This window comes from Pseudopipra pipra, chromosome 1, assembly GCF_036250125.1.
Source record: "Pseudopipra pipra isolate bDixPip1 chromosome 1, bDixPip1.hap1, whole genome shotgun sequence".
Classification (NCBI taxonomy): Eukaryota; Metazoa; Chordata; class Aves; order Passeriformes; family Pipridae; genus Pseudopipra; species Pseudopipra pipra.
Genome location: NC_087549.1, coordinates 125885929 through 125902663, shown reverse-complemented (window position 1 = coordinate 125902663; position 16735 = coordinate 125885929). Strand labels below are relative to the sequence as shown.

General features: G+C 38.1%; 2 protein-coding genes across 3 annotated transcripts in view; one reads left to right on the top strand and one right to left on the bottom strand.

Moving 5' to 3' along the window:
* The window catches only part of LOC135424592 (collagen alpha-1(XII) chain-like), a 47750-nt gene that overhangs the window by 6400 nt on the left and 24615 nt on the right, over positions 1 to 16735 (top strand). The window contains exon 3 of one of the 2 annotated variants that reach the window (XM_064676000.1): positions 6962 to 7046. The exons of the other annotated variant lie outside the window; for it this stretch is intronic. The gene's annotated coding sequence lies outside the window, so the exon portion shown is untranslated. The remainder of the gene's footprint in view (positions 1 to 6961; positions 7047 to 16735) is intronic. 2 annotated transcript variants of the gene reach the window in all.
* Positions 8343 to 12505, bottom strand: SOSTDC1 (sclerostin domain containing 1). The gene is made up of 2 exons (XM_064675972.1): positions 11858 to 12505; positions 8343 to 9663 (listed from the first exon to the last, which is right to left on the bottom strand). The coding sequence occupies exons 1-2, from the start codon at positions 12060 to 12062 to the stop codon at positions 9248 to 9250; spliced, it is 621 nt and encodes a 206-aa protein (XP_064532042.1). The 5' UTR covers positions 12063 to 12505; the 3' UTR covers positions 8343 to 9247.

Here is a 16735-nt window from a genome sequence, read left to right as displayed (position 1 = left end):
TGGAACCAAGATCAAAACAGCATGTATTCAGTAAGGGAGTTATGCACATGCATAACTTAAATGATGTAAATAATTGACTATCAAATATCAAGGAGTCCTTACATGCCCCATACACAGTGCCATAGAATCACTTACAGATCAGATCCCTAAGGGGAATTCTGGGTGCTATTGCCTTCACAGAAAGTTCTGCAAAATATAGTTTTTTAATAGTTGAAGCATAAATAGAGACTATGAATGCTACAAATGTAAAGAAAATGTGGTCTTTGAACACAGTGGAGTGTTGTCATACTTGCATGTCATTGAAGGTGTGTTGAAAAACATGCATTGACTTTCACCTGTTGTATGCTGTGCATTTTATATCACACCTTTGGCATTGTTTTGCATGGTTCTGGTAGCTAAATTTCTTTTAGAGCTTATGAATACTTGATACGCAGAGGAAGCCTCTTGCTTATGTTCTGTGCAACTGCTAGAGAAAAACATTGCATTTTAAAGCTTCACCCTAAAATCTTATATTCCCCCTGAAATGTTTATCCATTCTCTACCTGATAACACTCTAGGCCATTTATCTGAGGTATGGAAGGTTAGTTCAAGAGCTAATGAGTATTTTGTGTACACAAAATAAAAGAATTTAAAGATAAGAGAATTACTCTATAGTATGTTATTCAATAATTCATGAGAGTGAGAGTCCCTGATTGCAGGAGTTTTTGTGAAATTCAGAAAGATTAAAGACTTGAAGAAGGATTTCAACTATTTTAGCTAGTAGGTTATAAGATGGAGGCCTCATGTAATTTTTCATTAGAAATGGCTGAATAGTCCTCAACACTTGGCTCTGGAAGGGTCTTTGTAGATTCTGGGTATTTTGGTCAGATGCTAAGTCATGCCAAGTTTGGGTAGATCTATCTGCTCCACTTTGTGGAGCTCCACAATCACCATGTATTGTGCTTATTAACGGGAACTGTGTTTTAGGGTCTTTGACTGTTGGAGTGCATTGGATGGTGACACTAACAAAGACATGGAAGTTCAGGGACGGAAATCCCTGTTTTCCACTGTCACTCTGACTTAACAGCAGGCACCAGCCATTAGGACAGTGCCCTATCATGTCATTAAAAAAAGAAATGTTTAATTTATTCTTTTTTGACAGATGTTGAGTCATCACTGGACAAACAGTTACCTCTGAGGAAAGATTAATGGCCGTTTCCTTTTCCCAAGATGATTCAGAGCAGAGATGGGCTATGAACTGGTTAAATAAGTGGTGTTAAGCCACAGATGTCAAGACACCAGTGATATAGAATTATGTAGTGCAATATTAGAAAATACTTTAAGAGCTGAAGTTAGATTTGGAATAGAATTGGGATTTTCACTGCTCTAAATTTTTGTTTTAATTTTGGTGTGTGTGTATGTTTTATTGCCATGTTTTATTGCTTTACTATGTTCTGTGTTATCTCCAGGGAATATTTGTAAAAGAATATGAAACAATTCACCAAACTTCAAGCGATGGAGAGAATCAAACAACACCAATGAAAATTTGCAGATTTGGGATGAATAGGGGTACAAGCTTTATTATTTATTACTACACCAAAAGCATTGTTTCTGCATCTCTTGTCATGTTAATAACAGTCCTCACTTTAAGAATGCCAGGAATGTTATTCATTAGTCCTATGTTTGAATTATATAGATAAAGTCAGTCTGACAGAATTCATCTGAGGGATTCCATCCATGCAAGTTTTTATTTAATAAATTCAGACTGGTCCTAGCTATACCATCAGGGACTGAAATTGCAGCCAGCAACACAAGATAATATGCAACACAAAAACTGGACTTTGCCTTCATTGTGGATTTATATGGTATACATTAGACAAAACAATCATCTGGAGGTAGTTCATTTTTCCCCTCTCCTTTTGATTTTTTAGAGTTACTTTCTAACCTTTTTGGCAGTTTGTAAGAGAAGTGCCTTAAAATTCAGCCTGCCTTGTGGTAAACTTTGTGAATCTTTTTGCTCTTTCTGAACAGTTGCTTTATAATGAGCAAAACATACAGGATGATAGTCCTTAAAAACAGTAGTCTTGTCCTAATCCTTTACCTCACCCTTTGCTGGCTTATGCAGTTATAGCACAAAAATGTCAGATTGGAAAGGGTCAATCCTTCGATCCTGTTCAGTTTTTAGAAAGATCAGGGTTACAGATTTTTCCCAACTGCAGCAATGTGGCTACCTGTCATCCAGCAATTATATAGAGGCTCAGCTTGTTTAACATACACTGCTGAGCAGCCATCAAAGGTTAACCATTTTCCAGCATACTAATCTAGCTGGATGCAAACCAACTACTTAATGAAAAATGCTCTGTATCCTGTTACTGTTTTTCTGAGTAATGCAGTCCAACTCACCCTACTTTAAAAATTCTTCTTGGCATTGACCTGTGCCAGTACACTTGTGTTTCTACATACGTTGTTTTTTTCAGTACTGAACACTTCAGAAAATGGATTAAATAATTAAGTAATGCATCCTTCTGTGTGTGTATGTGTGTTTTGGAAAAGAATGTGGAACAAGTAAGCTAACTACTGGAAAGAAAAGAGTTTGGGCATTGAGACACCATGGGAAAGAGGAATTGGATTTTGCTAGAGTCAGAAGTTTCAAAGTGAAGGGCAGAAGCAAACAGATTTGCACAGGGCTGCACTATTTGAGTAGATAAAGAGTACCACAAGGTACTATGTTCTTAAGATTAAGACAGTGGCTTGAATGGTCTGTCTAATGAGGGCTTTTATGGAAGAATTATGCAAAGAAGTATTTAATTAAGCAAATAAAAATGGAAATCCTTAATATTTACTTTATTCTTGGCAAAGGATGTTGCAAATGTTTTCTTCTGGCAGAGGTGTCAAGATTCATAACTGATTACAAAAAGATCAAAAGAAATTATAGGGACAATAGTTGCAGAGCACCTAGAAGAGGTTTTATGGATAACTCACTAGCTATATTCTTGATGGTCTTGTTCACAAAATCAGATTACTGTAATTTTATAGGTGTATATATCATAAATATATATATTTTATATAGGTTGTAAGCAGGACTTTGAGCCAAATTCTTCAATAAGGAAGTCCAGGTGTGTGACAGACTGATAGCATTCTAAGAAACCTGTATGTGAACTTTTTCAGATTAGGTAATATTCATTCTCCTCAGGGAGGGAAGGCCGTGGTCACCCACCAGAAGATATGAACAGTGCAGCAAAATGTATTTTTATGTGGAGATGGCAGATTCTAAAGTCTCCCTGACTTGCCCTGGTTCAGTGTGAAATGGTACAGACACACTGTGCTGCACATTCTTCCCTTTGCATGGGAAATTAAGACACAGAGACAGTCAGAAATGGTTATCTACCATGTGTATTTAAACTTGGCAGTCTGCTAAATCCCAAGGGTAGCATGTTCATGGACTACTGTTTGGCTTGGCATTTTGCAGACAGAACAAGTCTTTTGAAGTCTCATGAAAAGTTATGAGGATCAGAAGAAAATGAAGAAGACACAGCACCATGCTGTCCTCCACATGTCATTTAGTTACAATTTTTTGATCCATCTTCTCTTCTTTCTCCTCTTCTAGACATACCCAAATTCAGACATTTCAATATCTGAAAACAAAAGATGCAGTGCAGCATTACAACCAGTTCTCAGGTGCTATAAGCTGCTCTGGCTAGCGTACTAAAAATTGCAATAAAGATGCACAAAAGCAGAAGTTTCAGCAGGCTTTTTCAATGGGAGAAGAAAAAATAAACACCAAAAGCAAGTGTTCCTTGCTAAAACCAAAATTTTTGTAGCTTTACATTTTAGAAACACTCAGACCTCTGTTCTCCATCCCAGCTTAATGACCATAGGGAGCCTAAAATGGCTTTCTTCAACCCATCCCAAACTAAATGAATAAATAAATAAGCAAATAAATAAAATAATAATCTAACAAGCAACAGATGTTTAAACTTGCTTCAGCTGCAATTGAAACAAAGTCTTTGTGCTACAGAGTGTTTCAAAGCTTTGCATAGTCCCTCTGTTTCTCAGTGGCAGTTCTTGGGGTAGGGCTAGGCAAGTACTTTTCTCCTTAGGCCCTGTCCCTCAACTCTCCACTGTTTTATATAAAAGAACTTTAATGAATGTGCTTGGCTGGCTCTTCTTTAGCCCATCAAAGCATCAGACTTCACAGAATGGTGTATGCTTTTACTAAATTCCTTTACAATTTCCTCACTAAGTCATTTCTCACTGGGGCTAACAAAACAAATCAAATGTGAAACTCCTAGACCAAGGCAGAGCATTACTTTTCCTCTCAGTAATCAAAATTAAAAAAATGATACATCCAGTCATTCTAAGAAGAGATTTAAAATATTTATGTATCAAAAACCAAGTGTGCCGTGTTAATATAGTTCAGAATAGCTATGACTGTAAACAATGAGACAATTATACACTATTGTAAAATTACTAAAACAGAGCAAGGGACAGAAAACAGACAACAGTGTTCAACAAAACATTTTTAGGTAGTTTAGTATTTTTTACTTAAGTAGATGGTAGCAAAGGTCACTCTTTTGACAGCAGTTGTCGTTGTGGTTTAGTAAACAGAACTATATTAATGTTTCAGGGAATTCTGATTTAGGCCTCTTTTCCAGGGAGCTGACTTCCTTTTCTTTTTTTCCCCATTAGATTCATTAAATACCATATTCCACAAACAGCCCTATTAAAGAAGTCACCCTGATTTTCATTTCTATTAAGACATCCTCTGTATTTCTTTGTCATTGTATAGAGGCATTAAGAAGGCCTGAACTCCAGCTAGGTAATGTCACTGTCACATCAAACCAAACTGAGTTAAGAAAATGCAAACTCCCAGAATGGAATTACAGTCCAGCATTTGTAGAGATTTTTCTTAGCAATTAATAAAGACAACTTATTTTCATGGTGTGCAGTTCAATAAGCATTAGTTAAAAATTAATAGTATTTTCTTATCATAGAAATACTGAGGAAAGTAGATGTTTGAATATTTACTCAGTGATAGGCAATATCACTTGTAAATCACACTTTTCTAGGGTGTCAGTTCACATAACTCATACAAGGAGTAAGCTGAAAGGCTGGATGTCTTTCAGAAAGATGCATGGGCAAGCCTCTTGTTGTGGGGGCCACGTTCAGGCAAAATTAACAAATCCAGTGACAGAATGTCTGCTTAACTCATAAATCTCTAGAGAATTTTTAGTTTTAGCCTGGAGCGATGTTTGTATGTATGTCAATGAACTGAAAATCAAAGCCCCTTGCCTGGCCTAGGGGAAAGGAAATGCATCATGAGAATAGGATACTTTCCAACTCTAAGGATTCCTTATAATTTTCAACTGAACACCTCCAGGTTAATACTGTAGCAACAAGACTCTCACAGTGGAATGTATTGAACAGCCCTTTCTTGATTAATGCTGTACTTCTTCAGGAAGGATATAAAGGTCAAGGTTAGAAGGACTAAAGTGATTTACTAGCAGAAATCTGTTAGGTATTTTGAAGGGTGTTATTCAAATGTCTACTTTATTTCCAAACAAATGACTGAGCTTGGATTTGGGTGGTTTAGATTCCAAGACTGCTGGAAAGGAGAAAGCAAGAGATTTGTTACTATTATTAAAAAACTGAATAAATAAACTTCTCAAGGGCCTTTCTAGCCTAGACTGCAAATGTCAGGCCCTTCTGACTTCCACAGTTGATAAATGTCTTAATGACACATACTATCTACCACTGCCTCTACGAAGTGTGCCTCTGAGTGCTACCATGCTATCAAAACAATCAGCATCTGGCTAAGTTTGTTTCTAGTGAGGTCTAAAGAAAAATTGATTTCCACTCATTATAAAACAATTACCACTTAGCTGGAGGCGGATTTCATCAACTCAAAAGTAATGAAATAATGATGTCAGATTAACAGATTTAAAATAAATTTCCAATTTATTCACTTTTAGTTTTCTAAAGAAGCAAGTATGAGAAGTTGTAAAATTATTAGGTTCTTTTTAAGATGTTTGAAATGCCTTTTAGGAAGCCCTTGGACTTACCGATCTGCCCATATGATCAAACATCACTGAGAAAGTCAACTTCTATAATATTCTTAGTGTAATAAATCTAGACTATTTGTGGTCTAATTTATGTAAAACTTATCTGCCTCTACACTGTACTCTTTCAAAACATTTAGGTATTTCTTGTATCTATTTGGCTTAGTAATTTAGGTGAAAACTAAGAAAATTTGAGCGTGTTTGTCTTTCCTTTTTAACTTTGAAGCAAACTTAAGATGTATCATATTTAGAATTATTTCAATGTAAGCAGTACTGTTTTGTTCACTGAGTCTTTGATAAACTTTGGCCAGATTCTCCACTGTCCTCCACAAGAGCAGTGGCCCATTTCCTCCTCACTGCAACTTTACATGTTGGAGATTCTCCATACAGAAAAGAAACTAGTTAGATGTAGTCATATAATAAATGCCTTTTTTTTTTTTTAGATCCTTGGATAGATCCCTGTGAATTCACATGTAACCAGATGAAACAGAAGGCAGACTGTATATGCCACATTGAAGTATTCAGAGTTAGGAGTTGCATCACAAAGAGTAACATTATTCCTTCAGAAAATTCAAGATTAACATATTTCTAACGCTGCTTTCCTGAAGATATCTCCCACAAAGCGCCAAAGTCATGGCCAAAGAAGAGACCATAGCTAATTCAGGTGGCACTTCAAAGTTAAGTTGCTGCTGATGGACAATGTTCCTGCTGGCTTCCCTCATGTTCCCTCAAATACGCCAGACTTAGAGATGGGCCCCATGGCCATTCTATAGCATATCCAGCGAAGTTTCATGAACTCATTTTAGCAGAATTGTGTCAGATTATTCCCCCTCGGGTAGTTCTGCATGAAAAGACAAATGAGAAGTTATTATCTCTGTTTCTAAATGGAAACTCTTTATTAAACATGCATATTGTTCCTACAGTAAAACTTCAATGACTGGAAAAGAGTTATGAGCAAGATGTGTGGGTTTTTTCACCATTCTACTTTCTAGGAGTCAAACAGAACAGGTAGGCCAGCTTTACTGGTTTTTAGTGGCTATTGGCTTTGAAAATAATTTTGGTTAAATTTTGGTCCATTATCTCAATCTTCTGTGCTTTGTCATCTTGAACAGGTAGCTGGATAACAATTTAAAAATGGATAGATGTTTGGCATTTGGGAAAATTTTTTCTCTCATGAAATGATTGAATGAGACTATGTCTATTAAAATAAAAAAATAATATATCTCTAGGTCTGCTGGACTGATATGCCTAGAAGCAATGTCATGTCACTTCTCTCCCTGCTAACTCCTTTATTCATTATCTTTCCTTTTACACTTAAAAGAAGCGCCTTTAAGATCAGGGAATTTAAGTATAAATGGATTCTGGTCTCATCGTTTTGATATTTTCTCAATCACAAAACTAAATTTGAAATAGCTAGGTCATTAATGCAGTGGGGTTTTTTACCTGTACTACCACGTGGATCACTTAAATTGAATAAAAAAGTATATATCTTTTTTACAAATCGCAAATTTTAAAGAGAATTCTCAAAAGTAACTTTGAGGAAAAATCATTAAATTTTGTCAATAAAGTATTGAGTGAGTCAGGCAGTTCTACTACTTTAACGACCAAGAAAGATCTCTGCCAAGAACTTCATGATGAATCTTTTGAAATTAAAATGCAAAACAGGATGAGATAAAAAGAAGTTCAGAGAGCTTGTGTGAGACCTTATCAGGCAAGACTTTTCATTATTATCCTCTTGTGTAACTTTTACTTTGGGTGCAAATGGGTTGTAAAAGTTAATGATTTAAGAACAGCAGAATCCTGTGATGAAATCTTACCCACAGTGTTTCAATATAGTTTGAAAGATTGACAATAAGTGATTCATGCACTATGTGTTTAAAGGCAGATTAATTATTATATATCTTTGATAGATTCTATAAGAATTTGTGGATAAATGTGAGGTACTCTACTGGTTCTGTGGAAAAGATGAAACCATATGTAAGTTATACCACTGCTCTTTGACTTGATCATCACTAACGAAAAGAAAAAAAAATGGTGGTGTCTCACTAGCTTGTAAAACTTCCCAAATATACACTTCTTCTGAAATGTACAACTTGAGAACTGTTAAATAAGAACCTGGCTTGGACCATTAGTAAGCACCATCTGTTAAATGTTCATGTAAGATTTTTACATCCAGAAAGATTGTTTTAATTTTAAATTTCATGGATAGATTGTTTTAAACCAAATAACATTCTCCCGTTTTTTAAGATTGAATGTTGTGACTGATAAAAATGTGTGCATTTTCATACACAGAGCCAGACAATACAGGTTTTTAGCAGTGTTTATTTTTCTAAAAAAAAAAAAACAAAAGAAACCAATGAATTTGAAAGGAAGTTATATCTGTCTTTTGATTGCACACTTTTTAAACAAAAATAATACAGGGTGGAGAATGAAAAATACAATTTTTATGTTGCTACTTTGAAATAACACCTATGTCTATGAATGTTCAAAATTAAAATATATATACCAAGAATGCTAAAATGTCTATTTTACATTATCTACAAAATTATGTTCTAATCCAGCCACAAATCATAGGAAAATACTTTGATACATATGAAAAGCTATAAACATAAGGAAATTTTGAAGGGAAATAACACACATAAAAGCTCATTAAATAATTACAACAACAAATAAATAGTTTGCTCAGCTTTACTTTTTGATTGCTGCCATGCATATTTTAATTTTTGGTATACTGAGATAAGAGAAAGGTGAGCATGCAAAGCATCTTTTTAGACTGAATCTGAAAGCAGATACAAGGTGTTGTATTTTTAAGCTGTTGTCAGAAGTTCATAAAACATGATATAGAAGGCAATAGATGTGATAACTGTTCTCAGGAAAACACACGACAAAGCATCTTTTTACAAAATAGACTTCAGTGAAGACTCATGGCAAATTTTCTTTGCCTCCATGGGTGGAGAAAATGTAAAAGTTTATAGTATGGGCTTGGAAGGCTTGTGTTATTCCCCATCTTGAGCATCTGGAAAATCACCCAAAATGTCCACATGCTGAGAATGCCCCTTTTGATTTTGGTCAAAGCAAGTAGTGTCAACTGAGAACACAGCAATGGCAGACTTGTCTTTAAGCAGTCAGAAGGGTAAAGCAAATGGTTACAGGTGAGTTCAGTTTTGGCACGAGGAGAGGGAGATGAGAGAGGAGAGAATGTTTGACTTCTAACTTGTACTATGTTTGCTGGATTTACTGGCTCTTTTCCTCTCTTTGTGATGCTGGATAGGTTTTGCTTGAGAGGTTCCCTCGAAGTTGTGGCTGGACTCATTGTGCTGCCTGGTGTATCGCTTGCACTTGCAGGCTGTGACCACAGTTATTTTGTAGGTTCTTATACTTCCATCCTGGCATTGAAGCTGGATCCTCTGAGTGCGAGTTTTGTCGTTGACACATCTCCACTCTTGCGAGCTCCGCCTGCTCCAGTACTTGGTTCCGTAACCTCCTCCAATCCAGTTGGGGAGCAGTGGCAAAGGGAGGCATTCACCAGCACACACCAGTTCCTTCAGGGGGTTAATGCTGGTGCACTGGCCATCAGAAATGTACTTGGTGGATCTCAGTTCCCGACAACCAACTTGAACACGATCTGTAGAATGCACAGAACAATAAACACTGAAATTCAGAATGGAGCAATTTCCTCAGCCAGTCATTTTCACATTAACCAGGTATGTTTTGCAGAAGTTAAAGTAGGCTGTAATCTTTACAGGACATCTCTTTACTATTGTGTCCCCCAACACAAGGGCCTCAAGCACTGATGGTATCTCTGGGTAATACCAGAGCATAAAGAAATCCTAATGATATGCACTTCAGCAGTTGTGGTAGAAGAGGCAATTTTATTCTCTATCCTTCTTCTCAGGGACATACCTTTGAGAAGAGAAAAATGCCCCAAGGGAAGAAATGTTTCCTGTTTGTTCTCAATCTAGGGAATCTGCTCTGTGATGTTCACAATTATGTTGGATCATTAGCAAGGGGGGAAATAATGCTTTGGAAATGGTTTATATGCTTCTAAATGAATTTCAAACAGTGTGTGTCTTCTCATTCCATGGTTACAGTGGACTGAGTCTCCCATGAACTCTGTGGCCTCAAACACAGATACTGCAGAAGTGGTAACAGCTGAAGTTACCAGGGTGCTGCCTATGAAATTTGAATGATTAGCAGTAACAGTTTCAGAGGGGTCATTTTGCCCTCAGGATAACACCATCTTTGTATCTGTAGTAGTGTGTATGTTATATGTTACATAGAGGATCCTGCGAATTCTCTCAGGCAACTGACAGAATCAACATGCAGAGCTTCTCATACAGGCATGTTTGTACCCGTCTATATGTGCGGCTCTGCACTCCCTGCAATAAACACAACTGTTTATTTCAGTAATTACACTTTGAAATAAACGCCCACAGCGCGCTTAATTTTAATAAGCAATCTTTACTGGCTGTGCTCTCCCTCTTTCTGAAGGACAGTTACGGCGCGGATTCTACACACAATGCAATTAACTAACGCTTTTAAAATAGAAGTAATTACTAGAAACATTTCAGAATGAATCATAAAAGGCTTTGAAGGTACATCTACATATCTCAGCTACAGGCTGCTTCTGTTTCTACTTGGATTTTTGGAAGCAAATTCTGAACAGAGACACTGCATTAAGATTACTTCACCCTATCCCCTGTGTCTCATGGTGGGCAGGCAGAGGGACTGTAAATCTGCAGGCTGACCCCAGGGACTAGTGACAGGGCTGCTGTCCTGATTGCCTTGCAGAAAAGATTCAGGCTTGCCTTCCTGCAGCTGCACTCAGGAATGTACCTGGAAGCAGCTGGTCACAGATCTAAGTTTGTCTCCTGTTTTTCTGTCTTTCCTGGCTCAGCTTTTTGCCAGTGACAGCTCACTGACAACGAATACTTACTGGGCTGCTCCAGTAATCTTATAATGATGAGATGTTTCCTGTGCGCTTAAAACCTTAGCATTCGCAGAAGCTGACACACCTGGCTTAGCTGAAAGGTATCGGTGTCACTTGTTGCCTTCACTTTCCAGGGATGACTATTTATCGAATTGTTGTGGGTTGGTGTGTGTATGTTTCTCTGTTTGGATTTGTTTCATTTTGAGGAGTGGGCAGGGGAGGGAACAGATAAAGTCAGCAGGTTTCCAGATCCCCGTGTATCTGACATATGTACATAACACTCAGCAGGAGAAGACTAGATATAAAAAGGCAAGTTAGAGCAGAGATCATAGGTAAATTATGAGCTGATTTGTTTACATTTGCTGGAGGTGTTAAGCGGTTAAGAGCTATAGCAGGAAGTAAAACCAAACAGCGGGAACGAAATTCAGAGTATTTCATTGCATTTGAAAAGTAGCTCAGACACCTTCCCTGGTCGTAGTGGGAGATAAGAAAGCGAGCGCTCTGGAAATGCCTTTCACCCCTCTTCCTTTATCTCGCTTCCCTGCCGGATAACCCACAGAACGCGGCATTCCTGGATGAACCTCCCTCAGGAAGTAACCTGGCCGAGCGAGCCGGTCCTACAGGACTCGCCAGCACGGGGGAGGGCGGGCTGTTGGCTCGGGGGCCGCCTGGCGAGGCAGATCCCGGCCCGGAACCAGCAGCATCTCCCGCGCCCCGGCTCCCCCCAGGCGCCGGTTCCCTGGAGCGCCGCGCTCGGGCCGGGGGGAGCACGGGGCGCTGGGCGGGATGCGCGGCTCCGGTCGGGGGCTCCGCTCCCGGGACCGGGACGGGCGCAGCTGCCGCCCGGGGCTGCGGGAGGCGGTGGAAGTACCGCCGGTGGGATACTCACTGTTACGGTCGGATCCAGTGCTGGTGTAGTGCCTGCCTCCGTTCCTGGCTTGATTCAACGTGCTGTTGCTGCTTGGGCTCGCTGCAGCGGGTTTAACGACGTGTGAATAAAGTATCTCTGTGGCATCGTTCTTGAAAGCCAAGTAGCTTCTCGTGAAGATGAAAGTCAGGAGAAAGCCATAGAAGTGAATGGCAGGGAGAAGCATGGCTGGTTCAGTCTGTGTCTGACAGAGCTGGATGAAATCTTTTCCTTCTGCTTCTTCTGGGTAACTCTGCAATTGCTCTTGAAGATTTCCTTTATATATTCAGGGAGGTTTGGCACTCATTCAGGTGTAAAGTTGTGGATAGCTTCAGAATGAAAATCCACAAAAGGGGTGGGATCCCTACATGAGCTGCGAAGACCTTTCACCAATAGGAGAGAAGACTGCAGTAAAGGAGGAGTTAGATGCACTAATTGCAGGATTCCTATTTGGGGCTTTTGAGGGTATACAGAAAACTCTTAGGCACCATCAAACAGCAGAATTCGTACTGAGACCTAGAGACGGCTGTGTCTACTCTGCCATTCCCTGTAGCCCCAAGTGCCTGGCACTTTTGTGTGATGTGACTAACACGGTGTCAGAATGAGTCTCTCTTGCTCCTCTTATGCGAAGTTTCATACCGTCTTCTCAAACTGAGATGAGCTCTGTAAGGATGCAAAAATTTATAGAACTTAAAGAAGACTGCTAGTTACACAAATACTGTCTGCAGTATACCAAGATCATTTAAAAAAATATTGTGAATAATTTAAAGCTGCCTCTAGATGCTTTAAATTATGCAGCTTTGATCAACAGGGAGCACTGCAAAAGAAATTGCTTGTTTTAGAGGAATATTCTCTCCCTGGTGTGCAAAGTTACAAGTATGTATTTCTGTATCACCACATAAAAAGTATCTCCTCTAGGCTCTTAGTACAAACATATCCATATTCATAACCTCTCACCATGCTCATTCACCAAACTAGTCTTTTTTTAGTTTTGTACATTGCCTAGAGCATTCTTATATTTTTAATGCATTATTTCATGTGATAAAGGAAACAAAAAGAAAACATGCAAATCTCTTTCAAATTTTCAGAAGAATAATCCTTACTTTGGCACAGTTTTACTGTGTCAGGCAGTTACTTGATTTTACATAAAATTACATGGCCCAAATCCAAACACTAGTGTAAACTGAGATGCTGCCAGTAGGTCAATGCTTGTCTATATACTGGTGAATGTTCTATAGATTTTTGCTATAAATAAAACAACAGTGATCAACACTGAAAGGTCTAGCGTTCTAATTAAATGGAACCTTTTTCTTGGGAAAAAACACAACCTTGCAGAGGGCCACATTATGTAAAGGTTAGACTCTAATCTCGCTTACACACTCAGTAACTGAGTTGATATCTATAGTCACACCGGATTTTATTGCTGTAATAAAAGCAGAAGTGGAACAGAGGTTAGTTACCTCTACTGCCAGGATCAAAATCTCAGTCATTCAGAGAAGACAACTTTGTTTCATCCTAGTCACAAGCAGAGGTTTGTCTGCATCAGCAACACTTTCCTCTTGCATCACTAAGAAAGTTATCCTGGATTTCAGCAGGAGTAAGAACAGATCCACTGTAAGTGCCAAATTGATAGCTTTTGCTTAAAGGACACAGGAAAAACAGGAGTGTTGCAAGGTGAAGTGAGTTTTACTGGCAGAGCTGTGTGTGGGGAAGTTGAGTTGATTGCCTGCATCTATTATGACTAGCCCAACCCAGTTCTGGAATAACAAGAATGTTGCAAGGCAGAGCGAGATCTTTCAGCAGAGTAATGTATGGAGGAGTGGGATCACTGCTATCCCCTGACAGAGCTGCAAGTTCCACTCTCATGGAACATCTAATTCAACCACAAAAGCAAAGATGTGTGTTTTACCTTCCCTTGAAAAAAAAGTTTTCTTAAGCAAATATCAAAAAATATATGTACATTACAGACCATTAATATTTGAGCCTTTCTTTTTTTTTTTTTTCAATAGCAGTGAACCAAAGGTCTACTTTGTTGATGTTCAGGTCCTACTTCATTTTTTCTCATACTCACAAATCATAAAGATCTTCACATATCTCACCTTCCCTGCAGGATAGTCTCTGTGCTGAATTGAGCCACTGTAATTAAAAGCATGGAACCAATTTTCCAGTTATCCACAGTACCTGTGTGTACGAGTCAGGGGACCTCTTCCTAGTAGAGAGATTTTCCCACATTAGACAAGACTTAAGAAAGTCAGAAGTTTCCTTGAAAACTGTTTTCTTTGAAATAAGGCATATAATCTTCTCACAGGGCAAATGAATGGGGCTTTGGAGTGGTTATAGAACTGGGTCTACAAGGAGCTTGCTAAGTCTTTTCAGCTTTCAATGAAAGCTAAAAGTCATCCTTTCAAATTTAGTCTACTTGAAACCATTAAGTTCGTCACGTAGATCTCTTGGTCTTGTCACTTTGAGAAGGAAGACCTCAAGACAAGCCTCTCACATCCTTTGTAAAGGAAAAGTTTGGCCCTGGATTTGCCACAGGAAAGATAATACAGATTACCTCATTTTTCTGTGCACTAGACACAGAGTAGACATTATTTTAATTTTATTTGTATTTTCCACTTGTTAAAAATATGGTATGAAAATATCATAATTTCAGTTCCTTGGTCAGTACTGTCAGCCTCCATGCTTTGAGAGGTAAGCAGGCTTCTGAGGAGTTTGTCAGTTAATTTGATTTATACTTTCTTAATCAAACCTAGAGCTTGCAGTCTTCCACTTTTTCTGAGTCTCCCTGAGAGAGATTAGAAGTTGCTCAAGAGGAAGGGATTCTAGTCAGTCAAATTTGGTCATTCTTCCACAATGAGCTTCAGAATCAAAAGGTGTTTCTTGTTGCTTAGCTCAGAACGAGTTCCCAGACTTTACATATTTTTTGCTATCATTAGTTAGATGTTGTGATAAGTTCACAAAGGTGAAGGCTGTAAGTTACCATTGTAGCTTCCAAAACAGACTTATACAATGTCTGTCCTCATTCTAGTCAGATTCAATGGTTTGTTTAGAAGATTGCTCTGCTTAATCTGTAATATTGGCCATAAGGAATATATTACACAAGGTCTTTGAAGTCTGTACTGGCTTCCTTTTTGCCTCTGGGCATAACTCAGGATGTTCTTATTGATCTATAAAACCCTATATGCTTTGAGTCCTAGGCAATAAATTCTATCTCCTTTATCTTCCATTGTGATGCTCAAGATCAGCTGGGGCACACTGACTGTACCTGAGTGTCTGGAGAGGTTAAATGCCCAGTGTGAAAGGTCCAGGAGTCTGGATTTCACTGCTCCTAATGATCCAAGAGAGCTTTGTTCAACTACTTGGCATGGTGTAAAGGCCATTGTTTAGTCAGGTGCTTGAAAGGTGACTGTTGGGAAGGCACAGGACAGAAACCCATTAACCAGATTAATTTAAATGTTTGTACAACATATACCCAGAAATAAAGTGCTACATTTAACTACACACTTTTTTCAACTTAACTGCTCCTCTTGTCTTAACAGCCTTGCTTCTGAGTGAACCTAAACATAGTGGTATAGCCATCCATCATGCTTCAGAGAGGATGGTATCCAGAGTTATACACACCTTAACTCTTGCCTTTTCCATTTTCTGTGATGGAAAAAACACATTTCTCTCAATGGATGTAGAATTAGGCATACATTCCCTAAAGATCCCAGAAGAGAATTCACTTCTTTATGGTCATTTATAAGTCTGTCAAGATCCCATCCTCCATGTTTCTTAGACACTATAATGATGTCCAAAGGGCAAAGTTTTGTGCAGAGTGCACACACCTGTCTAGCAGCACAAAACAGCCACAGGGAATAGAAGGGTATGCACTGACAAGTACAAATGACTGTCAGAGAGCCTTGTCTTTGCAAATCACATGATCACTGCACATGCACAAAATAAGAAGGAATCCTCAATTTTTCATAAACTTAGGCCTGTCCTGTTTTAATAATGACAGGAAAAGGCCAAAATTAGAATAAAGGCACCGTGGAAATAAAGGTTGACAGTTTGGTTTTATATATTTTATTTTTTTTTTTAATCCCAAAGACCATTAGAGCACTGCACTTCTGACTTGTTTTCAAAGGCAGATACTTTGAGAGTAAGTATAGGCTCAGATAAATGACTGCAAAAAAGAAACTGACATTTATTACTTTGCACCTTAAAACAGAAATGACTGTCAGGCTATTTTCTGTTAAGCAATAAGCATATTAGTAATGCACTTCAAAGCAGCATAAAATGTGATTTGGAGGATGATAAGAGAACTTGTCTGAAAGTGAGGTAAAATTGTAATAAGTGCAACTGTTGAGAACTTGTAAGCTGTTGTGCAACAAGTTAGCATAATTTTAAAGCTCATACAGAAAACATGTAAGAGAACCAAGATATGTCCCCGTGCTGCAAATTCTAAAACCAAAGATTTTTTGAATACTTTTTTCTATAAAGACAGAAGTTTTTCTAGACAGATACTTTTTAATTTTCTAATTAAATTACATTTGAGAGATTAAATGGAAAACATAACATATATTCTTATTAGGGAGAATGACTAATTAGTTCTGATTTATGCCTTCATCTCTCTAAGATGCCGTATTACAATTTTATTTTTTCTCTACTTGCTCTTATACATAATGTAGACAGAATAATTTAGGTCAGACTGTGGCTTCAATGGAAGTAATTTATCACTTTTATTAAAAAAGACACTGAAAAGGGGGAATATCTAATTTTTTTTAAAAATTCTAGGAAAATGTACAGTAGAATGAAGAACTGTCCGTGCTAATTATAATTGCCACCTCTTCTTAAGCATTTGCAGTAAGATTTTAA